The 24,998-nt window shown below is 51.1% G+C and overlaps 2 protein-coding genes across 2 annotated transcripts in view; one reads left to right on the forward strand and one right to left on the reverse strand.

The window, feature by feature from the left end:
* Window positions 1-20,726, reverse strand: part of Synd (protein kinase C and casein kinase substrate in neurons protein Synd) — a 117,548-nt gene extending 96,822 nt beyond the window's left edge. Inside the window, exon 1 of the mRNA XM_089565922.1 lies at window positions 20,613-20,726. The gene's annotated coding sequence lies outside the window, so the exon portion shown is untranslated. The remainder of the gene's footprint in view (window positions 1-20,612) is intronic.
* Window positions 20,727-20,906: 180 nt separating this feature from the next.
* Window positions 20,907-24,320, forward strand: LOC149371689 (FHF complex subunit HOOK interacting protein 2A-like). Its single transcript, XM_089565928.1, has 2 exons — window positions 20,907-21,642; window positions 21,935-24,320. The coding sequence occupies exons 1-2, from the start codon at window positions 21,187-21,189 to the stop codon at window positions 23,573-23,575; spliced, it is 2,097 nt and encodes a 698-aa protein (XP_089422054.1). The 5' UTR covers window positions 20,907-21,186; the 3' UTR covers window positions 23,576-24,320.
* The last annotated feature ends 678 nt before the right edge of the window (window positions 24,321-24,998 follow it).

Consider the following 24,998-nt stretch of genomic DNA (forward strand, 5'->3'; position numbering starts at 1 on the left):
AAGCAGACTACATTCACACAACCGAAGACAACTGCCTCCAATCACTCTTACCAAGGGCGGTTTTTTTCTTCTTACATGTGCGGTTTTGTTCACGAACTGCCATCGGCGCACAAAGCTAAATAACGCTGCATTTCCCTCCTCCTACGACACCTCTCTGAAAGAACGTTATAGATGCCCAGACCGGGAATTTCCTCGAAAACCTTGCCTACGAGACGGGCTGCCTAAAACCGTGTTACTGCGGTACACGGGCCGCGGGAGAAGACGAAGGATCTCCGTTGCACAAGACGACGAGCTCCGCGTGTACGTACGCGCCTGGCAGCCAGCCGTCGAGAACGGGGACGTACGCGCAGTCGGGGAGCGCGCGAGGCGCCGTTCACATCGCGCTCGCCACGAAGCTACGCATTCGCTATAGAAGCGTGCAGCTTGCGTCGGGGAAGCCAGAGTAAACCGTCGTAGTTGCTCCAGAACTGCGTCTCTAAGGACCCTATGTGAAGAGGGGTATAGCGGGTCGGGTTATTGTCCTGCACATGCGCATTTTCTGTTATCAACCCCCCCCCCCCCCCCTCCCCCCCAATCGTCAAGGGCCGCCGCAGTGGTTTAGTGGTTATGGTGATCGGCTGCTCACCCGAACGACGCCCCAGGTGGTCGAACTTATCCGGAGCCCTCCACTACGGCATCCCTCACAGCCTGAGTCGCTTTGGGACGTTAAACCCCATAAACCAAAACTAATAGGCAGGGTCCCCGCATTCAAAAACTCCCTATTGTCAACGCCAGCGCCTCGACTGTGGTACAAGATCGCCTCACGCACTTAAGGTCACCCCGAGCAACGTGGCATGTAGGCAACTCCGCCATCCCCGCACATTCTGTAGCGTCGATCATGCTGCACGCTTCTAACGAAACAGAGACACGAATATCGGGGAACCCGCCCAACAACGGCGCAGAAGGAGGCAAAAAACGCCGCAGGGAAGCCGCAAAAGCAGGAACCCAGAGGAGTCAACACAAACCGAATTTGGATGCGGTAGGAAGAGCAAGCCTCTTCTCCCTCCCCACTACAACCTGCGGCAAGAGCGGCCCTTCGCGCACCGTCGGCACGCAGAGCGAGGTATGCGGATAGCCAAGAAGATGGGAAGGGGACGACCCCGGGCGGTTCCGCACGAAGGCGCAGCAGCGGCGCTGCCAGTTCCGGACTTTCGCGCCGGTGCCGACGGCGGCTGACCTTGCGCGCGCTCCGTGCCAACGAAGATCCGACCACAGAGAAACGCCGCGACTGAGCCAGACAACGAACGGGCCATTCATTATAGTGGAATTCGCGAGCATGAGGAACCTGCATACGTCCGAATAGCGCATACTGTGCCATGTCGCGATCGCTATGCACGGAGAATGTCTCTAGCCCCTTCGTTACGTGGCACACTGAGGATAATCTGAGGCTATCGACAGATGCATAGAGCACAGAGCGAACATGCAAACTGGACTCCTTAACTCAAGACAGGATTCGCTACGCCGTCGACGACCGCACCGGAGCGGGCCCGCCTTCATCCGTGACGAAACCCTGCTGTGCGCTTAAGGGTACAACTCGCTTCGACCACGCCAAGTGTCGTTCCACACACTGTTGGACAAGTGCGGCATTCGACTCCCATCCTCTTATATTGGGTTCCGCTCCCACCGCCCCCACTCTATCACCTTTTCTTTCACTCCCACCTTCATCTCTTCAGGCGCCATTTCCTTCCCTTAAGCCAATTTTCCAATACGCAGCAGAGTGAGCATGAAAGAAAAGAAGAAAGGCGTGCAGTTCACTCCCCCGCGCATAAACGGGACGCAAGCTAGCCAAAAAGAAAGACACCAGCCGCTCAAGTCAGCTGGAGCTTTCCAAGAAGCACAGGATGGGACTTGGAAGCAAAAAAAAAGAAACTGCAGATAACGTTTACTACACTCGAATCGGAGTGAAAGCACGGATTTGTGCTACGTAGAAGACGACGGTGAGCAGGGAATGCCGCAGTACGGAGCAAATGGAAGTTAATGAAGACTCTCCAATGCACAGCGCGAGAGAGTGGTGCAGTTTAACACGAGGCGTGTTGGCATGAGCGGCCCTTAAAGGGGATCTGTTCACGCAGGCGCGGATTCGACTCCCAGTCATGGATCTTGATTCAATTTCTTTTTCTCTTTTTCATGGTTTGACCTCTCACTCAGCTGAAGGTCAAAACCAGGCACCCGGCCATCGAGGCATCCGGCCATCGAGGCATGAGGTCCCCGTACTGGAGCTCTCGCTTCAAAAACAGCAACAGGCAGGAGGAGGCCGCGCGCTCGTAAGTGCTCAGCGGGAAGCCGCGCTCATTTGCTCCCGCAGCAGTAGCGGCACTAAAAGGGCGAGCTGAAGAGCGAAGCAGCAGCGGCAGTACACGTGGCCACGCCACTTAGCTATGGAACGTTTACAGCGCGCAGTTCGTCCCTTCGATACCAGATGGCGCCACAGTTCGAGGGTGGCTGCAGAATGTGTTCTTTCTGAAGTAAGACATGATGTTGGGCTAGTCGGTTCATGGTTAGAGCGAAACGGAACTGCGCGAAGACTCACAGCACAGCGTTTTTCTTTCTTTTTTTTTCAGTGTGATTCGAGCGGTGCGTCGAAGGAACTGCGACAGAACAGAGTTTCAACGCCGCACTCTAGACTGAGCTGAGGCAGCTACATTGTTCCTCAATCATATTAAGAAACCAAGCTTAAAAGTCGTGAAGATGAAAGCAAACAGTGCCATACCCGATTACGGTCGGTGGTTATCTCATTTCCGACTTCTGCTGTAGCTTTCGTCGACTACAGCCTGGCGCACGACCACTAAATCTACTGAGACCCCTTTTTATTTTAGTGTTACATCACATTTTCTGCTATAACAGACAACCAAACGAGCTCGCAAAGCATCAACAGATAAGCAGACGACTCCTGCCGCCTCCGCCGTCGCTGGGCTTGCAGAAGGCGAAAAGAACGCGTGACGCGGGGTCACATTAGGGCAACAGCGCAGCTTACCCAGTTGAGTTGCACGCGGCCCCCGCAGCTACTGCCAGTTTCCGCTGCTGGCACTGCTGTAAGAATGCGCCTGAATGAGGAGTAACCACTGAGCCCCCGCTGTGGCGCGTCCATTTATATGCAGTAAACAAAACCTTTTTGGTTGTGCGCTGGAAGACAAGGCATTTACTCCCTTTACTTACATCTCGACATCTTCGTGGACACCTCAGCCACGTCCTAAAGCATGCAGCTAAAGGTTGGTTTTGGTTTTGTGGGGTTTAACGTCCCAAAGCGACTAAGGCTATGAGAGACGCCGTAGTGGAGGGCTCCGGAAATTTCGACCACCTGGGGTTCTTTAACGTGCACTGACATCGCACAGTACACGGGCCTCGAATTTCTCCTCCAAAGAAGCAGCTAAAGGTGTATATATGTCACCGGTCCGAACCCCTGTTGCAACCTAGCCTCGAACTTCCCCATAGAAAAGGAATCTGAAGCTGTACCCAGTTTCCCTTTTATCGTACGCTAGAGCTATACAGCGCCTAAAGAAATGGACCTCCACACGCTCCTGCTGCCGATTCGGTGGCACATTCGAGGGCATTCACCGGTCCCAGCACCCCCCACAGACATCAGGTCATCCTCAGTCACAGGGCCTGCGCGCGGGAGAGTCGTAGAAAGCAGTGCATGCCAGTCCCAAGTCAGCAGACAGCACGTCTGAGAAGAGCACAAGCTCATTGCCGCGTACGGAACACTGTCTCGCCGCCGGGACAAACTCGAGCGAGCACGAACGCGGAGGGGGTGGGGGGACAGTAACAGCTCCCAAAGACCGGATGTATACACTTCGCGACTACTCTGGCGCTCGTAAAACCCATTAGTCCTGCACGCTCGCTCTCAGCGTCGGCACTACACAGCACCAAGTAAGGCGGGGCAGAAAAAAAAGATAGCAAGGATGCCTCTCAAATCCACACAAACATAACGCCGCGCAGGCGACAAAACATGCACGACTGTCGTCGCAGCGTGGCATACGCAACACTCAGCGAAAGGAAGCAGAACAGGAGAACCGGAGGGGGGTGCGAAAGAAAAATAACGACAACACAGACACGCGTCTCCTGAACACAACGTCAAGAGCTGCGCGCAAGTGAGAATGCAAGAAGGGGAAGGGGGTGGAGGGGGACCACGAATGATGGAGAGGAACGGCGGCGGCAGCAGGCCATTAGCATGAGGAGCAGCAGAGCCATCCGCCCCACCCAATATGCTGACAAGGCAGGGCGAGGCGTGCTTGGTCTCCCAAGAAAAGACCCTTCACCGACAAAGAAAAAAAAAAAGAGAAGGAGAACCAGTCAAAAAAGGACAAGGACGATAAGAGAGACGTACACCACGACGAGTGGACGACAACTTGTCTTTTTTTTACTCTTCACGTACCAAGTGGTCCAGATTTCCACTCTTCAGAAAAAAAAATGAGGAAGACGCAAGAATTTTTTTTTTTTTTCATGAAGCGCACAGGCAGCGCTCGCAGATGCTGCGCAACAAGCAAGCGAAAACGAAAGCCAGCCGATCGCATGGCAACAACAAGAGGGGCCAAAGCAAACAAAAAAGCGCGCGACAGTCGTCTCGGTTTCGACACAGAGGCACGACTGACCCACGCTCTAGAGGCTAGGCTTGGAGGGAGGGAACGTGGGGAAGGGGGGGCTGTGCGGCCGATTCAGCGGGCTGCTCTCGCCTGCTGTGAATGCAAGTCTCCTCAGTCTCACAACAAAAGGGGCGCCCCGGGGAGGAAGGGATGGAAACGGCGAGCGGGGCGCTGAATGCCAAGGAACTACCACTGAATGCCGGGAGACGCAACAGGATTACAGAGCCGCCGCGACTTCGAGACAGCCTCGCCGATCTTCGCCTTCTTCGTGCTGCTACGCGATTCACGGAACACAAGGGAGGACGAGCCAAGCCGCGTTGAAAAGACAGGCCAAATTATTTTGGAAACACTCCTTCGTCGTCCGAGCTTATTTAGGGACACGGAGAGAGCTCGAGCTGCCCACTGAAACGACGCAACAAGGTTTTCCGGGGCAACATATTTAAACTAGACGAAGCAGTCCCCGCCGTTTCTTGGCACCCGATGTGGCCAGACACAGAACTGGACCGATAACTAAACAAAGGAAGAGTACAGAAAGGGCTGGAGGAAAAACCGCGGAAGCAGCGGCTGGAAAGAACAACTGCATGGTCAGAAGCTTCCCACGCGGCTTGCTTCCTCTTTATTCATGCCAGCCAGCCACTCGAGGCAACAGCGCGCACAAACACTCCACCTACACGATGAGCTCGGCGGCGACGAAGAGACGCGACCGCTAAGCAACCTATGTACCGTATTCACCCGGATGTAACGCGACCGCAACTGCAAAGGGTCGCTTGGCCGCTCTTTTTTTCTCGCAATTTGGCGGGGTGTGGCCTTACACGAAAGGTTTCTTTTTTTTTCAGTTCGTTTTTAAATATTTTCCTGGTAAACTTTACTTGTTTTACTGCAGTGTCTGACGCTACGTTTGGCGCCAACTTTCTTCGTAGCTCACAATGTTGGCGCTGCTCGGGCCCGGCTCAACGCCACACATGTAAACGAAGACATTGTTGGTAACGGTTGTATTCGAAATCCATAAAACGCTAAAACCTTTAACCCGGGAACACCACACGCCATAAATACAAAGTCCGCGAGCAGACTAGCTGCAGTGATGCTCTTCTTCTGAGCTGTTCGGCCGGCGTCACTTCGCGGTCGGCGGCTGTCATCCACAGTTGCCCGAGTTATTTCGATGAGAAACAGCTACAGAGCCGTGCATGCTGGAAGATAATAGCAGCAAGGAGCTGTCATCTGACGCCTCTCCTGGGAAGAGTGTCGCCCAAGGAATTTTATACACACTCGAAACACAGTTGCCGTATCCGGATATTTTTTTTTTTTTTTTTTTGCGAAAGCAACACTACGCTAGTCGCCGAGCCATTTCGCGGAGCCGAGGAAAGGCCATACTGCGCATGCGCGAGGAGCAGTGACGTCACACGGCGCACAGCTGGCGTGCCGCCGCCGTCGCTGCGCGGGTGACTGAGGTGCTGCCGCCGCAGTCGCCAGTTGCGCATGCGCAGTAGCGGCGCACAGCTAGCTTGCCGGGGCCGCCGCCGCGCTCTCTATCGCCTCTCCTTCTCTACTCTCCGAGAGAGAGAGAGAGAAAAACTTTATCATGGCAAGTGTGTTTAGACCCCCCTTGGGTCCCTGGACCACCGCACGGTCCCACTCTACGTCGTAACGTTCATGCGGTTGCGCAGTAGCGGCGCACAGCTCGCGAGGCGGGGCCGCTGGCACGCCAGCTGTGCGTAGTGACGACACTTGGTCCTCGCGCATGCACAGTATGGTCGTGCAAGAGCACGCGAAACGGCGACAGTGTAGGCAGTGTAGCTCATGCAACGATATATGGCTACGAGCAGATGTTGCTTTCGAAATCCTCCAGGTTTAACCTGAGCTAAACGACAGCTAATTTTCTTTTCAACAAATTATTTGTTTTCACGCTGGGGGAAGCGGCCCTTAGTCGAACGTACACGGTATCAAGGTTCGATTACTCAATGAAATGTGAATTATAACGTGCGAAGAGCGATCTTCCATTTCTACCACCAGTAAAGAAACAAAGTGCTGCGAGTGCTTAGTTGAAGTACAGAACACTGTAGTTGAAGGCCTTCACGCAGCGCGAAAAACTACATATCACAAGGGGAGAAAGAGTAAAGAGAGGGGGGGGGGGGGGGGGGGGGGAGGGGTGTTCTCGTTGGCTGCCCTGCACTGGGGCAGAGGAGGGAGGAGATGTAAAAAGGAAAACAGGGTACAGAGGGTTACAGTAAGGAGCCCCGTAAAGGAATCCGCGTTACATTCGAGTTAACACGGCACACACGCAACGCGCGGCGCAAAGCGAAGGGCCCATCCGGCGGCGTCTGCTTGACCCCAGTACCGTTCCCCTCGACTGCGCGCGACGAAGCCCCCCGCCTTACGCAAACTCCGTCGAGAACGGCAGCAGGCGTCCTCGACGTCAAACTCTTCCCGCTACGCCTTCGAAAGCATTTTATCCTTTAAACGACCGAGGGCTGGCATATCCGCTGCGACGGTCACAATACATTATACCTCGGTGCTGCGTCCTACCAAGTACGTTACGCTTTTTACACCGTGCAAAGCGCAGCAAACACGCACTACGAATTCGGTAAGCGATACGGCACGGATGACGGTTGCAACTCCGGCTGATAGTACACTTCCTTCGCGATGCCACAAGCAACGTAGAGCAGACGAGTGGAAGAAAGATCTATACGCCAAAATATCAGTAGTCGAAATATATGCTCTTACGGCACGCCGAGGTACTCAGTGGTTAAGGCACCCGTCTACCGAGCCGGAGTACCCGGGTACGAACCCGACCGTGGCGGCCGCGTTTCGGTGGAGGCGAAACGCAAAAAAGTGGCCCGTGTACTGCGCGGTGTCAGAGCACGTTAGATGCCCAAGTGGTCGAAATTAATCCCGAGACCTCCACTAGGGCCTCTCTTTCTTCCTTTCTTTCACTCCCTCCTTTATCCCTTCCCTTACGGCGCGGTTCTGGTGCCCATCGAGATATGAGAGTTACTGCGTCATTCCAGTTCCTCAAAAACAAATTTTAAATTTTTACAGCACGCCATTGTGAACAACGAAACAAAATTGCTGCAGTCAGTGCAAACGAAATCAAACAAATATAACGGAAGCAAAATACTGAATGCATTTAAATCTAAACAAGCTGCGTAGTATTAAAAAGATAATATAATTAGTTTTAAACAGGTTTTGAACTGCATGGCTAAGGGCTGATTTAAAAGTATTGACTGATTAAATGCGCGACTGACAGACCAACTGATAGACTGATAGACGGACTAAGTGAGTAACCGACTGACCAAGAGACCGACCCACAGAAAATGGATGGCTCCCCGCTCCACAGAAGCATCGCGGGTCGACTGACAGAGAGACTGACTGGTTAATCAAACTGCTGATCCGCAGGATTGACTGATCGATTTTACACGTTAGAGGGGCCTTCGTTAATTTAGTACACACCTGTCGGAGCCTCGGGATCGAACCCGTGGCGTTTGGGCTTGTCACTATTTACGTACGCTGAATACAACAGGAGAGGCGACAAAAACAATCATACTGGATGTTTTCCGCGCCGCAGGAATCGCACCACGCCCATGGGTCTCATTTAGCGAGCGTGGACTGCTCTCAATCACGCTCAGGATGAGATGGAAGAGAAGGATGCCTGCACGCGCTCATCTCAAGACGCGAATGCACGCACCTAAGATAACGCGAGGGGTGAAAAAATAAAAATCGGTCAAATAAAGGAACGTATAATTCAGCAGCAGAAAGGAAACAAGGACGTCGAAGGAACATACAGACGAGGGCGATGCTGCACTGACAACTGAAGAATTATTTGAAAAACCGCATACTTATACTGAAGAGCAGGCAACGAATCGAAAGATATCGTCTTCTGCTTACATCTCCACGCAGGTACTTTTTTCGATAGGCAAACTGATGGCTTGCTGACGCATTGCTCTCCCGAATCACGGATGGCCCAGGCCTCCAGGATCTCTCGTGCCAGCTGGTCTTTCTTTTTCAGCACCTGCACGCGGTGAGGGTCAGTAGGGCTTGTTTGCTAAGTTTTTGCAGGATTCGCAATCCCTGCAGTGGATTTGGTTTGTGCCGGACTTCCCTGCTATCGCTGCAGCGTGCTCCCTTGCTCTGTCATTAACACACCTCCCGGTTTGTCCGATGTAATGCTTTCCGCAGAAAAGGGGGATGCGATATACGATGCCTTGAATGCACTCAGAAAACTTCATTCTGTGCGCGATGTTACATGCCGATTTTGTTTTCTTGTCCATTCACTCACGCACACATGCTTTTCGCCTTGTTAGGCGCCGAGGGAATCATCTTGATGTGTTTCTTTCCAATCTTTTTGAGATTGTGAGTCAGCCCATGGAGATATGAAACCACGGAATAATTCGTTCTTTCCGTGGTTTCTTCGGGAGGGCTACTCTTTTTCTTGCCACACTTTTTCGGCAGCACAATGTTTTCTGCTATGTTGCATAGCAATGTCACCGGGTGTCCCGCTTCTTGAAGCCCAGTAATTTGCTCCTGGAAACTCTGGCTCATCTGATGTGCACAGGACTTACCGTATTTACTCGCATAATGCTCGCACTCGCATAATGCTCGCACTCGCATAATGCTCGCACCCCCCACATTGCCTATCGAAAATTGGAATTTTTTTTTTCCTCGCATAATCATCGCATCCCCAACATCACTCGACAGAACTAAGGAAAAGTGCATGCACTATCAAAATATAGCATTTTGATAGTGCATGCACTATCAAAATGCTAGCGCCGCACGTTCTCCCGAGTTCCGCGCATAGTTCTGCCATTTTGCGAAGACTTTCGTAGGCCTCGCTCAGTGCGTGCTACTTTTGTCACCGTGCTCTCGGTGCCGCTTCGCCATGGGGCGATACGCAAGCTACACCGCTGCCTTTAAGCTAAAAGCTGTCGAGTACGCTTTGGAGCACGGCAACCGCGCTGCCAGCAGACACTTCGGAGTCAACGAGTTTTGTGTCCGCTACTGGAGACGGCAGCACGACAAGCTCAAGGCAACCAGCAAGACTCGGCGTGCCTTCCGTGGTCCGAAGACGGGAAAGTTTCCTGGGGTTGAAACTGCACTCCTGGACTACATTAAGGCTCTACGGGCGGATGGTTGCGCCGTGTCAATAGAGCTGATGCGGAACCAGGCGCGCGTAATTGCAAGGAAAGAAGGCATCTGTTTGTCGTCTCTGTAGTTTTATTACAAACGTAAGTCCTGCTTGCAATTGAAGTTTTGGTTAAATTTACAATAGCTGGCTTGAGAACCCCGGTTCACAGCCTATTTACATTTGCTTTCAGCACTCCAAAGCATTGTTCAAAAATTTTCCCCGCGTAATTATCGCACCCCCTAACTTCGCACCGATTTTCTGCGAAAAAAGTGCGAGGATTATGCGAGTAAATACGGTATACGATTATGAACAGACTAGCTCACCAATCCACCTTGTTAAATGAAGGAAAACTGGCGGGCTGTTCACGATGGTCACGTGCTCTCAGAGCTGCTTTCTGTACTGGGTGCTCGGTGGTCGGCCATCCTCTCTTCCTCTGCTGACCTTGCTTCCGATGTGTCACGGTCGACGCTGCCCAAGACAGCCCACCAGTTTCCCTTCATTTGATCGATTTTTTTATTTTTTCAACCTCGCGTCCGCAGGCAACATGGAAAAAAGGCGAACCGCCTCCACCCAGAGATGGGTCTCCCAGAAGAAAGAAGTGCGCGTCTCGAATGGACATCACTGCGCACTTGAGCCGGCACTTTCGCTCATTCGAGAAAACTATGAACAGCCAGCGAAGCGAAGTAGACGCTCCGTTCCCTTTTCCTCCCGGCACTAAGCAGCGGCCTACGAGACGACGTCGGTGATCTCACGTACGCCCGCGGGTCTTTTTCGACTGCGTAAGGAGTGCTTGCAGGACAACTTCCGTCTCATTCAGCCTGAAGCTAACGCTGCCAATATCTACAAATGAGGCGCCAGCTAGGATAATAATAAAAACGAAAAGAGCAGAAAAACAAAGAAGGATGGTCTGGACCTGGGCTAGTTGGTTCATATTGCAATCGGCCCCTGTCCGTCGCTTAGCAGTGTGCTGTCCCTCGTTGGCTGCTGTTTTAATGGCAAACTCTGAAACGCAGATCGATGCGCGCTCCCTCGACAAATTTGTCAAACTAATCCAGGCAGGATCCTACTAGAGCACGATAAATGTGCAAAAGGCGTGCCCTATCGGACCCCCACCGTTTTCGCGGAAGCACCTTTATGACATTTAAGGAACGGGAAGCTTTCTTCTTCGGGTTGTTTATGTGTGGAATGAATGTGAGCTTTTTATCAGAAATTATACCTAGAAATCAGCCCAGTTCTTTTACTGGTAATTCAGTTTCCCTTAGGAGGAGGGTGGGATTGTTCTGTAGGCCTCGTTTGAGAGAGAACATCATGGCCACTGTTTTCTAAGGAGAGAACTGAAATCCGTTTCTGTCTGCCCATGTCGCTAGTTCATTAAGCGTGAATTGTACTTGTCTCTCGCACGTTGATATGTTTGTCGACATGCAGGCTATCTGAAGATCGTCAACGTAAACTGAGTACATAATTTTGGGATCATTTTGACTAAGGAATTGATTTTGATGACAAAGACTGCTGTACTTAAAAACACACCCCTAAGGTACCCCATTCCCTTGAACAAAGTTCTTTGAGAGTGTTCAACCTACGCTTACATGAAAGGAACGGTTAAACAGGAAGTCATTTAGGCAGTTCAACATCCTTCCGCGGATGCCGAGTTCTGCTAGGTCACAGAGTATCCCGAACCTCCAAGTTGTGTCATATGCCTTTTTGAGATCGAAGACAACAAGACAGAGCTGTTTATGTATCAAAGCTTCTCTGACAGTATTTCCGAGGCGAACTAAATGGTCTGTTGTCGAACATGCCTTTTTAAAATCACACTGATGAATACCTAGAAGCTCACGAGATTCAAGCACAAAGGTTAGCCTGACATTCAAAATGCTTTCAAAAGAGTTGGCCAGGAAGTTGGTAAGAGCTATTTGGTCTATAACTATAAGGGGATGTTGGCTGCTTTCCAGGTTTGAGAAATGGCACTATAATAGCTTTTTCCAAGCTCCCGGTATTTTTCCTACAGTCCATATTTTGTTAAAAAATTTCAAAAGTGCTTCTGCAGAAGGCTGAGGAAGATGTGCTAGCAATTTCGCAATCAGGGTCGGGCGCAGTCTGTTTCCCGGCAGATAAAACTGCTTATTTCTTGGATTGTAGTTAATATATTACATGGTTCATTTGGGTAACCACCTGTTGGAAGTTTGTTTCTCAGCTGTGTTTTTGTACTTCAAAAATGATTCTATATAGTTTGAAGAACTTGAAACACTTAAAATGTTCACCTAGGATGTCTGCTCGTTCTTTTATGTTTGTTTGTGTACTAGGGCCAGTAAGAAAAGGAATCGTGAAAAAAGAGAAGTTGCCGTTTAATTTACGAACTTGCTACCACATTTTCTTAGATGTATTTGAACTGTTTATGGACGATACAGTTTTTCCAGGGCTCTTTCTCAATGTTCCGACGGATGCTCCGTGCATTAGTTCCCGCCTTTTAAAAATTAACAAGATTTTCATGTGTTGAGTACCTGCGAAACATTCCCCAGGCTTTATTCTTTTTTTTTTTCGCTTCTCTACATTCTTTGTTATAGCACACCTCGTCTTTCTGTCACTTCCGAAGATTGAGGAATAACAAGACGTGCTACAGTAATGAGACAAGATGTAAACATTTCATTCGGTTCATCAACACTGAGATTATCGGTAAATAGTTTATCAAGAGGGGCCTTTTTCCGAAGTAGCTCCCTGTCAGCTACGCGGAGCTTCCAACGACGCGGTTTACTTGGAATGATTGATGGTTGTGATGACAAGTTAACTATTACGGGAAGGTGAGCACTACCGAAAGGGTTATTCAGGACGTCCAATCTAAAATCGATAAAAACAGACGGTGAACTAAAAGACAGGTCTATGCAGCTCGTTTTTCCAGATCTTGGAGAGCAGTACGTGGGTTTTCCTGTATTGGGCAGGCAAATATTGTTGGACAGAATAAAACCATCTAAAATATGACCTCTAGTGTGTGTGTTCACTTCCCCAAAAACTAAAATGCGCATTCCAGAATCCGATGACGCCGGATATTCAGCAGAACGGGAGGGAGCCTTGCCGCTGTCGCGTCAAAAGCAGAACACGGAGCGAGGCATACCTCACCGCGCGCGCCGCCGGACCTATGACGTCACCAGCGTACGGGAAGCCACGAGCGCCGTTAGACCCACAGTCCATACGCCACGAAACCGCCGCGCAAAATTGACCTGCAAACGCGGCCTTCTCCGAGCGCGCGGAACACAGCGTCACACCAAACAAACAAACAAACAAAAATGGAAAAAGCGATTACTAAGAAGAGGCTTTTCCTTCAGAGAGAGAGCAAGTCCGGGAGGTCTTCTTCAGCAGAAACGGCACACGCCAACCGGTCCCGATCGAGTAATTGGATTAACAGGCGACGCAGCTTCGACGGACTGACTCCACCGGCCGAGACGGCAAACCCCACCCAACGCGAGCGCAGCGTTGTCGACGCGTCGGGACTCAAGACAGACAGAAAACAAATAAAAGCCCACGACACAAGCGGAGAGGGCTTGATAGAGAGTGAGTGGCAGCCGCCATCTTGTAAGGATCTTCCGCCACGCCGGCCCCCTCTCTCCACGTCAGCGGCTCGGGCAGCTCGGGTCTAAGGTGGGGCCGCCGAAGTCGCACCACATGCCCGAGACAAACGAGCATGTTGTCCGCACAAAGCCACGCAACATAGGCGACGATACGTGACTCCCCGGGTCGAAAGGCAACACCTTTTTCCATTCGGAACAAAAAGGCTTGAGCCGCCTGAGCAGTGTCACTCTCCACGTCAAATGGGCTGGTTCATATTCCTCGCGTGGCAGGAAACAGACCCCCTCCCCGCTGTATGGGCGCACGCACGCTGTGTATAACAGTTCGCGGCAGCCACAGCGAACGGCGTAGCGAGGAAGATACGGTATGCGGGACATACACGAAATGCGGCGGTTGGGAGACGGAGGGTGGGGGGGGGGGGGGGGGGGGGGGGGGTCCTTTCGGCGGAGCCTTCGCGCGGGGGCCGCCTCTGGCAGCAGCGACGCGCCTGTCTCCGTGATGATTGCTCCTCCCTTCCGAACCTCGTCCGGTGGCCTGCTTTTGAGGCGCCAGATCAAACAGCGACTTCAGAATTGCACTTCTCTCCCGAGTACCACACGAAGGGAGAAGGAAATAAAAGGGCGGCCACCGCAAGACGGAAAGCAGCGCGGCGAGAAACGTTCTGCGCACGCGCTGTTTGAGGCTGGCGCTAAGCTACCGCTTAGTGCGCGCATTTCATCAACGGCACCATCCCAAGGCAGGTTAGCCCCGGGTGCACACGGGAGTACCCCGAATGAGGCAGCCCAGTGACACATGGGCTGGGCGTCGTCCGAGGCAATCGGCAAGCTGAAACATGATGAGAGACTAACCCAAATGGAGGAAGCAAGGTCGGCAAAAAAAAAAAAAAGTGCACAAGTATCTATACACGAAAAGTAACAATGGACGAGCAGAAGCCGAAAGCTAAGAACAAAGTACCTTCAGGTGAGGGATGGGGCTCAGCAAAATACTAGTCTGAAAACGGCCGGTAAAGGAGACAAAGAAAGATGTGGAAGGAAAGAATGCGAGTAAAATCGACGAAAACAAGGCATAAAGAAAGCGTTTAGTTGATAATTCCGACTCTGGAGAAGGAAAAGCGATTTCGAACCACAGGCGACGTTATCCTTCCAATCACTCAGCTATTATATGGACGGCGCACGGAGGTCACCGGGCCGCTAGGCGTTGACACCGTGATGTCACACCGAAGAAATTATGCAAATAAAACACGTCAGAGCCGGGAGTCGGATTGGATTGAACTGAGATGTTTTCACGTTCCAAAGCGACTTAGGATATGAGGAACGCCGTAGTGGAGGGCTCCCGATTCATTTAGACCACCTGCAGGAATTCTTCAACGCGCGCTGAGATCGCACAGCACACGGGCGGTTTTGTATTTCGACTCGATTGAAATACGGCCGCCACGGCAGGGATCGAATCCGCTACCTTGCGATCAGCAGCCGAACGCCACAGCCACTGAGCCACCGCAGCGGGTCATGGTGCGGGATTCGAACCCACGCCGGCGCGAACTGATGTGCTCATTCCGCTGGCCGGTACTTCAGACCATTAGGCTATTGCTGCAGCCATCTCTGGCGCTGTGATCTGGATGGCGTCGTCTCAATCAACTTTCCACGTAAGGACGCCATGATACCGTACATGCGCAACGGCGTGCGCGCGGTATCCCATTTCAAACCAGGCTGGACATTGCCAAGGCGTCAGTTACTTTTTAAGTTCGATCAGTGGCATTTCGAGAACCAGCTAGCGCTGATCCCCCACCGTGCCCCCCCCCCCCCCCCCCCCCCCCCCCCCCCCCCAAGGATAAGCGCCGACAGTTAGAGCAACAGCTGCTAACTACGTCCGATTCAGTAAAAGCTCATTCTCCGGTTCTTTCTGGCAGTGTCCAGCCCCAAAAGACTCATTTACCGGCGAGGAAGCTCTATTTAAAAACCTTTCCGCCAGCCGATCGAAACTCGTGACGTACTTACCGGAAAGGACGTCGGTGTCGACGCGCACTTTCGAAATCGGCCGGGGGTCGGCGAGAGTGGTCTCTGATTAGAACGCGGTACCCTGTGGGCACAGGCCAACCTGTATTCGTCACTTTAAAGGGACTATGCAATAAATAGAGAATATGCGAAGAAGACGAGAGATAGGCGTTCCATCAATCGTCACCCAGCGCAAGAATTTGAGCATCATTAACAAGGAAGATATAGACGATTAAAAATTACGCTCCTCTCCCTGCTTAACTCGTACACGCGGGAAATTAGAAAAATATAAAGAAAACAGCTCTGGGACTGGGCCCCGCCCATGAATACGTCATTCGCTGACGTTCGGTTTGCGACTTTCGGCTGTCGCAGCCAGCGCCCCAGCAGCAGCGTCTCTCCGGTCTCTCTTCGCCTTCCTGGATTATCGCCAGTGGCTCCGGAACTCTCCACAGAAAGAGGCGGCAGAGGTAAATTGAAACCATATGCGCGAAGGCAATCCCCTGGCTCGCGCTTGCCCGAGGGGGTCGCGCGGCGGCACGAGCAGACGATATTCACGGCTACCGGAAGTGTGCCCGTGACGTCGTGGCTGCCGTGGCTCCAGCGAATGACAGCGTGTGGTGTCCTGCCGGCGTCACGGGACTAGTGGCGTCTATTTTTACGACTTTAGTTTCAAAATCAGTCAATACTAGGACACCAATCCGCCCGCGAATTTAAAAAAAAAAACACGGTTTTTAAAAATTCATAATAAATTGCCGGCTCAGTTCAGAAGACTCATACTCTTTGTGAATGCTTCTTAGCATCATTTCTAAGCATTGAAAACATTTACAAGCGACTTTTCATTCGTTGCATGGTCCCTTTAAGGGCACATTTCCCGGATCTGCCAAGCCAGATTCGAGTGGTGCGCCAAGCTGATTGGTCAGCATGCAATGATATCACGCACGGTGTCACTGAAACGTGTCTCCCTGAAGTGCACCGACACCAAAGCTGAAGAGAAAAATGATTAAATAACATGTTCACCCCACACGGCTGTCACTGGACCTCCCGTTACACACAGTGGTAACCGTGCTGTTTTTTTTTTCTTTTGAAAGTCAACGGGGCCACGCTTGGAGAATCACCAGGTGCAGTGTCGTTCTAAAGGAATGTTCGCTCCTCACTGCATTACTGAATGGGGCATACGTTGCTAGAGAATATTTCTATGCGGGAAAATGAATCGTCTCTGGCCGTGCGATGACATCGGAATCTGCATAAGTAGCGTTTGTTGCATGCTAAAAGAATGTGTTATGTGTACCATTTCTTCAACGTTTTAAGTATGTACAAATGGCATACGCCATGACTACGTTTCTTCCTGCTTTTTTTTTGTCATAATAAATGTCTGTATATTACCCTCGTGGCAGTGGAAGCAGCAAATGAATAAAACGCCGCGGACTGAACGGTATGTCGGGCTGCCGCAGGTGCCACAGCGAAGGATGATCAAATGCATAATGAAGTTCGATTTTTGACGCGCGCGTAGCGCTCGCTTTCCTGGACAACTCGACTTCAAGGGCACCACACACGCATCTTACTACATGAACGATGCAGCAAAAAACATCACACCCATACAAGCTGGCCTCATTTTCGCGGGCGTCTTGCTTTAATTCTGCATACAATTAGCCACGGCGCTTCTGCACACCATGACACTAGAAAAGGTAGCGTTACCGATGAGCTCGCGCACTCTGTTTCCCGTTCGATGATCGAAAACTCCCTCAGCCTGGGAGCTGACCGACCGATGATGCGCACTAAGCTTTCAAGTGCCCCTACGATGAAGCGGTGTTGTGCTTCCACCCCAATCAGTAAACAGTCAGTAAACAGTCAAACCAACGGGGCAACGCACGGACCCGCTCAGAACCCAACCAGGAGTGGGCGCCCCACACACGGTGGTGAAAACTATGCGGAACACGCAGGTCCCAGCCGTGATCGGCAACCCAGCGACAGAACGACGCTGGCGCGCCCGGCTCAACAGTATGAACGGTCTCCCGCCGCCCGGTGTCGCTAATGCGGCGAAAATGGGGGCCCCGAACGCGAATGGCCACCGCGCACGAAAGTGGGCCGTCCCAGCGCCGACGGAACAGCAGCGCTCGCCGCTTCTATTTCTTTCGCCTGTTCGGGGGCCCAAGCACGGCAGGTCACAGACGTACTATCGCGCTCAATCGTGGCCGGAGCGGTTACCGGAAGCATGGTGGGGCCGGCAAGCGGCGCGCTTAAAAACGAAAGGGAAAGGATTTTGCTGTTCCAGAAGTGTCCTTTCTCCCCACTGTCGTCTGGTCTAGAAAGAAGCATAGCGTTATCGTATCGCCAACGCTAGCGCGGTGACATTTGTGTGACAATGCAATGCGCATAACGCAGTTGATCTCGGATTGCGCAGAGCAGATGGCGCGGGGGATGCGGCTGACTGGTGGAACAGCGGAATCCTTTTCACTTTGTTTTCAAGCACGCCGCTTGTTGGCACCACCGTGCGTCCGGAAAGCACTGCGGCCACACGCTCGTGTGTTGTAAGTCACAATGATACTGAGCACGATAGTACTATATGCGCATGTGTCTGGTGATAGCTCGATATGACCGACTGACTGCCATGAAAAATGAGGGGCGGCTGCGTCAGAAGCAACGATTAGCTCATTCAAGCTATAAAAAAAAAAGGTGTTTGAGGAAATGAATGACCTTTTGTCGAAATTTAAACAGCGCAGTATCTGTCTCGCACCTCGGTGGACACCTTAAACCGCGCCGTAAGGGAAGGGACGAAGGAGTGAGAGAAGAAAGGTGCCGTAGTGGAGGCGTCCGGAATAATTTCGACCACCTGGGGAACGTGCACTGACATCGCACAGCACACGGGCGCCTTTTTCGAACCCGGGCACTCCGGCTCAGTAGCCGAGCGCCCCAACCACTGAGCCACCGCGGTGGGTTTCAAGCGACACACGCTTTTTTTCCAATCAGTACTACTACTTCCATACACATTTCAGCGGCAGCATGAACTACCGCATTTCCTACCAAGACTCGTCTTCAGGAAAAGCATAGAGGAGCCTGGTGTCAAGACAAAACCACCCAGCAACACGCCCGAAACCTCGTGCGACCAACCGTCAGCCGTTGGCGAATAATTTCCGCACAGACTTTGCTTTCAACCGCACACGCAATGTTCCGTCTCTAAGAGCCCTGCTGGCGAACCCAAACAAAAACATCCCATGGTTGACTGACCTTCCGGGATACGCCGAAGCCCAACTATTTTTAAAACGGCGCAGGGCTCGCCGCGTGTTTTCCACCACGTCGGGTACACTGCACTCTTAGCCCGTCTGCTCATTTTTTTTTAAATTTCAATACCCATTACTTACAATTCGAATGCAAGACTAATCCAGACCGTCAGTGTCGCATCTCATGCGACTCTGCTTTATGCAGAACCGAAAATTTTCGTGCAAGTCGCTCAGCGACAAAGCACGCCAACTCCTGTCGCCCATCGCTCCGAGCGAAAAGATGTTCGCTTTTTCAGGAACGAGAACGTCATTTAGAGCGAAATTTCATGAAAAGCTCACAAGTATGTGTGCCGTTTGTTCGACTGTTGTCGTTTTAATCTTAAGTACGTAACAACTGGCCCACATTTCGACTCTCCTTTAGGTACCGGCCAAGGTAACATGTTTAGCAAGCAGTCGCGACTTCATCCATTTTCTGTAGAAAGAGAGCTTAAGCCAATGCCAAGAAATTAAGCTCCTTGTGCTGAGGAGCGTCTTAATGCTACGATTTCAGCGGTACTTAGCCGACTGAAGACAAAAACAGAACTAAAGAAAAAAACAAAAACAGTACGCGGCTGCGCACTTTTTACAACGGGGGCTTGCGTCATACAGGCTGTGACGAATTGCGCACTTAATTCCCCGCTGATACACACTTCTGCGCAAGCGAATGCTGACAAGCCCGCGAAAAACGCCTCGGTAGTCGAGGGCAACTGGACGCTTCGAAAGGGGAAGTCCATATGTTATTCTTTTTTCCATAAGGAAAGACTCACGCCAGTTGCTGCACAGATACTTATTTCTACATATTTAGAACAAGGAACGTTTGCTGGAGTGCTGCCTTAGGGCAGTGAAGTGGACGAATAATGCACGTCAACTGTTTTCAGGTTACGTACTAATGGCTTGCTTGTCAATGAGTTACCGAAGTCGATTACTGCGCGGTGTAAAGTCGGCATCAGTCAAGGGCTGCGTTTGCCAGCTAGGATTCTCTTGCGCTTAAAGCCCAACACAACACTCGACGCGACAGGTGCCGAATCTGCAATTTCTACGGAACAGTTCTTTGCGTCACAACATGCGATCAGGATGGTGTCAGCTGCGAAATGACAAAATGCTTTTTACTCGCACAAGATAGCCAGCACCCTCAAGGCCTTTGCCGACAGGTCGCGCTTTCGCTTTCCTGCAGCGTTTCGTAAAAAAACGTGACAAGGAACTGGCCTGACACTACGCAACGGCACGTTCCGGGAACGAGCGACAGCCCGTGTCCTAAACGGCGCTAGCTTGAGCTAACCATCGTGACCTTGAACCTCATAAGGAGACAGGATGCCTGTTGCTGCAAAGCGCGTTTTTTTTTTTTTAATGCTTTCCTCCTCCGCAAGAGCTGGGCGCGAACTCTGCGCGAAGTTCCGCATGGGGCTCCTCCGTTCGACGCTGGCTGCAGCAGGATAGTTACGCCGCTTTGAGCCCGAAGCCGTGCGAAGGGAAAGGGGCGCCAGCACTTTGAGGGAAGTGCATTAGGCAGTACGTCAACTCGGCTCTCCGCATGGGTGCTTCGGTTGGCTCTCCTGGCTGACGCTTGACACTAAAGCACTATACACACAGAACGCAACTAGATGAAAATGCCTGCGTAAAGTGGCACTCAGCATTTGAGCTAACCACTGGAGGCTCCTTCCCTTCAGCACAGGAGCCGTGGCCATCGGCGCCGTAATATAGGAAGTAGAACCATCGAGTTGACCGCCCCACCCCCCTCTTTCTGCTGCATTCCTGAGCAGTGGTGAAGACATATCCACCGAACGCCGTAAAACTGGGCAATACCGAGACACGTTTACATAAAACGCGCCTTGCACGACGCTCCACTGTCCTCCTCTGAGAAGTGCGGACTAATGTCGCCGTGTCGCTGGCAAACCGACAGATCGACAAGGTCCCTTTTGACCGGGGATGCACACATACACTATCGCGGAAAGCAGCAGCCTGAAAAGCAGCAGCCCACCTTTGCCCTCATCGTCAAGGGGGAAAATACACGCTTCTCACTTCGCCGTTAATCATGGAACAGGGATGCAATTAAATGCTTGATGCTCACCTTCGGTTTTGGGGGCTATTTTCGAGAAATCCAGTAGCGGGAAAGCCTTCGCCACTCACAAAACGCAGCGCGCTCACAATATGGATAAGGCGATAGCCATTAATGAGTACGCGCTGCCCCGCACTGAACGCAAAAGTATGTGCGCTCAGTAAATTTTCTAAAATAATAAAAACTTACATAAACAAATAAAATAATATTTAACGGGTTTTTATATATATTTTATTTTTATTACAAAATATTTGAAATTTGTTATTCAGCGGAAGTTTTTTTCTGCGCGCTTGCCAGCATCCGGTCAACATGGCGGCTTCGAACATTTGCCGACGAGTGCAGCTGATGCACGAAGCTCGGGAGGCATTTTAATCATCTTGGTCGTTTCAGGTCGCGGCCCTCGACTGCAATGGACGCTGCATTATTGTTGTTCTGACAAAGCGCTTTGCGCTTTTCAACGCAGCATGTGGCGAAGACGCGAGCGACCCTGCCCAGCAGCGACACGTAAATGCGTCGTGTTGGATTTTGTCTACATCTTGGCAGATGGCTATTTTAAGCTTTCGCTAACGTAGCCTCCTGGCTCAAGATGTTCTCTCGGCTTGCCACTGCCTTGTCGAATGCGGTGGACGCTTTGGCCCCGCCTCTGCCTTTGCACGAGGAGTTCCTCTGGCACTGGACAGCGATCATGAAGTTCTACACGGATCGCAACTCTAACAGCAAAAAACCCATCGAGCTTACGGGTCTGGCTGGTCGTCTCGAAGAGATGTCCAAAATCTTAGAACAAGAGGAAGCTGAGCTTGGGAGCGACAACATGGGGCCCTGCATAGAGCATTTCCTGCAGCACAAGATGCTGGAGCAGATGAGCGCCCTGGCTCGAGCGGACACTCCCCCCGGGATCAAAAAGTGCGTGCTTGTGTTCGCAACTAGGCTGCTGTCCAACAGCAAGCAAGTTTTGCTGCCTCAAATGGGCATCTACACCGCCGTCCAGAAGCTCATTGGCCTTTGTGGCGAAGTTCTGGCTGCGCCAACTGAACGAGAGGAGGTATGTAGTGCGTGGGCTGAATTCCTCGCGTGCTTCGAACAGCTGTGTAATGTATCTGAAGTCCTGATCATTTTGGCATCGCGCATAAAACTGCATTGCCACGCTCTTGATATCTGTGTTTATTGCTTCACTGCATGCAGTCGCACATAAAAGGGATTGCTTTTAAGAGCGTCACGATGTTTAGGAATGTCACAACAGAAAGTTTACTTTCATTCCAGCGACTTTATAATGAGTATTGCACGAAGAAAAGAACAGGCAGGCTTATTACATTGCATTTTTTTTTTGTTTCCAGGCTGGCTTTCTTAACATCATCTGTCAAAAAATCCGAGCCGACCCGAGCATCCTCACCTGCTTCCTACCATCAACGCTTGAAGATAGCCACCGCTCCATTGGGAACGGAAAGCAACAAGACGGGGCCTGTGGTGACGCGCCCGCCATGTCATTTCCTTTGCTCCATGCCTCCCTTACCCTGATGGAAAGTGCAGACTCTGACGTCTCTACACTTGCAGCCGAGTGCCTTATCCTTTGCATGTCTAACCTGAGCGACGAAGTCGCGCGCTACGTGATCGCCAAGTCTACCATGTGTGTCAGTGTGGTTCGTCACCTAGTCAAGCTTTATCGTGCCATTCCTCACACATTGAAAGCTACAGACATTGACGAAGCGGTTACTTCCTGGAGCGCCGACTCTGTTGCATCATCTAGCTCATCAGATCACCAGGTTCTTGCACCAGGGAAGAGAAAGCTTCTCTGCTTCTTCAAGTGGCTGGGTTTCACAGACACTTTAGTTGAGCTGTCAAATGCTCTCATAGGTGCTGAGCTGGGGAAGACCTTCTTGGAGGACTTCTTGAATGGTCCTCTTCATGATAACTTCACTAAAGCAGAGTCTGAAGAGAGCTTTCTTTTTTTTACTTCACTAGTCACCACTTGCTTGCGTAATCTTACCTCGAAAGACTTAGTTGCCGCCATGGGAACCTTTTTGTTAGGCGACCAGAAAGGGTCTGTGGCTGCTCCGAAAGACATGCTGTTGGAGCGTGGCCGCGACTCCAGTGCTTCTCCCCAGCTTGTGCTCACCATCCTTCAGGCCTTTGAAGAGCTGTTGCAGAGGCCATCTAAGGATATCCTCGACAGCCTGCTGCTGAATTACCTTGTTAGCCGTGGCTACCATAGTGACACCCCAACTGATGTTTTTGATTTCAGCGATGACGGTCTGGAAGGCCGAACAAACATGAGTGATTTCGAAATTTCTCCTGGATCATCGCCAGTCAGTCGCACGTTTGCACCTGCGCAGATTCATCGAATTCTTAACTGCTTCCTCATGCTTCTGCCCGACGAGATAAAGTCCTGTGAAGAGACCGATTCTGGCTATGATGTGTATATCTCCGATGCACACCGGCAGTTCCAAGACATGCTGAGGGTTAGCGATGGTTGGGAGTGGCCCAGTGAGCCTGTGAGAGAGGAGCAAGCGAGTGCTGAAGATGACCAGAGCTCAGACTCACAGCCAGAGGCCGACAGTCTGCAGCGTGGGTTCCACGAGGGCCCCTTCTTGTCCATGCTTCTGGACAGGATTGAGAACATGCACAGGCAGCCGTACGAAGTGAACCTGCTGGTGACCTCTCTCATCTCGAAACTTGCCCTGTTTGCCCACCCAAACCTGCACGAGTACCTGCTGAACCCGTTGCTGCCTTTGGCCCCTGGAGCGAGGTCATTGTTCAGCGCACTCCTGAAGGTTGTGGAGGAGATTCAGGTGGCCGTCCATGGAATGGAAAACCTAAAGCGGAAGCTCATGCTGACCCGCAACGCACTTCTCAATGACAGTGGCGACGACAGTGCACTGGGAGCAGAATCAGGTGTTTTGGAAGCCATCATTGTCCTTGAGGAGTTCTGCAAGGAGCTCGCAGCCGTGGCATTTGTCAAGTACCATGCAGCTGCTTGAAACCCTGGCCCTTGTTTGGTGTGGAACAAAAAGAGTGGAAAAGCCAAGAAGGCTTGATTCATCAGCAGTTGAAAAACGGCTCAACCTCTGCCTGATTACCTGGGGTTGCTGTGCCAGCCAAAGAGAACTGCAAGTACAAGCATTTACTGTTCATAAGCTTGACCGACTGGCTGACTGACCTGTGTTCTTCTGTGGGTGTAATCGGTTTTTCCCACGGTCTTCTGAACCACAGTGCAAGATCGTCTTTAATTCGCCAACTCCGAACACTGATGCAGTTTCTTGCTGCTATTCACGATGAATTTTTGCAGCCTGAGAATGGCGGCTGCAGTGGCACTTTAGCACCTGCGTTTGCATTGTGTTAATTTGGAAGTGTGGTGAAAATGCACAACTTGAACATAAGCAAGGTTGCTTGTGCCGTTCACATTAATGCCTGCAGATGTTACACAGCATACGTTGTGCTGTCTATCGCACAAAATTTCTCGTTGTGTGCACCTCTTCACGAGGCCAGCAATTTGGTTTTATGCAAGAAAAAAAAAGCGCACAGGGTTTTTATTGACTTTGCCGCATTTGGACATATCATGCGACAGAACTGTCTTGGGACATGCCTGCTGCTGTGTGCAGTTGAAAAGAGAAAAAAGAAAGAAAATGATGTGTTTAGTTGTGGAGATCTCAAATGCTGGTGAAGTATTTTCATAGAGCTGTGAGAAAGGAATAAACATTTTTTATCGCATTTATATGCAAGCAACTAAGTGAAAACATTTCTTGTACTTTGTGGTAATCTTTCTCAAGACAATTACTTGCATGCATTTAAAAATAAGGTTGGTACTGATCATTTTTAGGGCATGTTCACACCTGTGAGTTGCAGATGTGCGACTGATTTTGGTCCAGTCGATTCGTCGTGATCCCAGAATCCTAGGAAAGTGCAGAAGGAATCGACTAAAACCAGCCACATGACATCTGCGACTTGCAGGTGTGAATGCGGCTTTACACTTGCCAGAGTTTGCACACTGTGCTGTGAGGTGGGTCTTCAGCCCTTTGTGGTTCAAAACTGTTGCTCACTTGCAGCTATTTCACCAGTTTTGGGCACCGTGAAAGAAAGCAAAAAGTGCGAGAACAACTCTTGGAATGTTTATTTTTGGTGCTTGTTCATGTGACCATGTCATTCAGGCAGAGAAGGCACATCTTGCGGATTGAAAAAAAGGCATGCAGTTCAGCCACGGATCAGTAGGTGCCTCACAGCCGAAGAAGGGACCGCAAAGGGTCAACTTGCATCTAAATCTTGGTTTGCCGCCTCTACAGAAATGCAGCTGCTATGGCGAGGATTAAACGTACACTTCTGCTGAATGCCAATGCGTGCGCTGAAATATGAAGGACGGCCTGGTGTTTTCTGCCACTATGGGCCATTTGCTGAGCACTGTAAGCT

Source organism: Amblyomma mixtum, chromosome 1 (genome assembly GCF_055824585.1).
Source record: "Amblyomma mixtum isolate Tamu chromosome 1, ASM5582458v1, whole genome shotgun sequence".
NCBI classification, from domain to species: Eukaryota; Metazoa; Arthropoda; class Arachnida; order Ixodida; family Ixodidae; genus Amblyomma; species Amblyomma mixtum.

Bases quoted from the DNA above. Each gene is read 5' to 3' on its own strand.
- LOC149371689 (XM_089565928.1), top strand. From the start codon at position 21,187: ATGTTCTCTCGGCTTGCCACTGCCTTGTCGAATGCGGTGGACGCTTTG. The intron at 21,643-21,934 runs GTATGTAGTGCG...TTTTGTTTCCAG, and splicing joins CGCCAACTGAACGAGAGGAG to GCTGGCTTTCTTAACATCAT.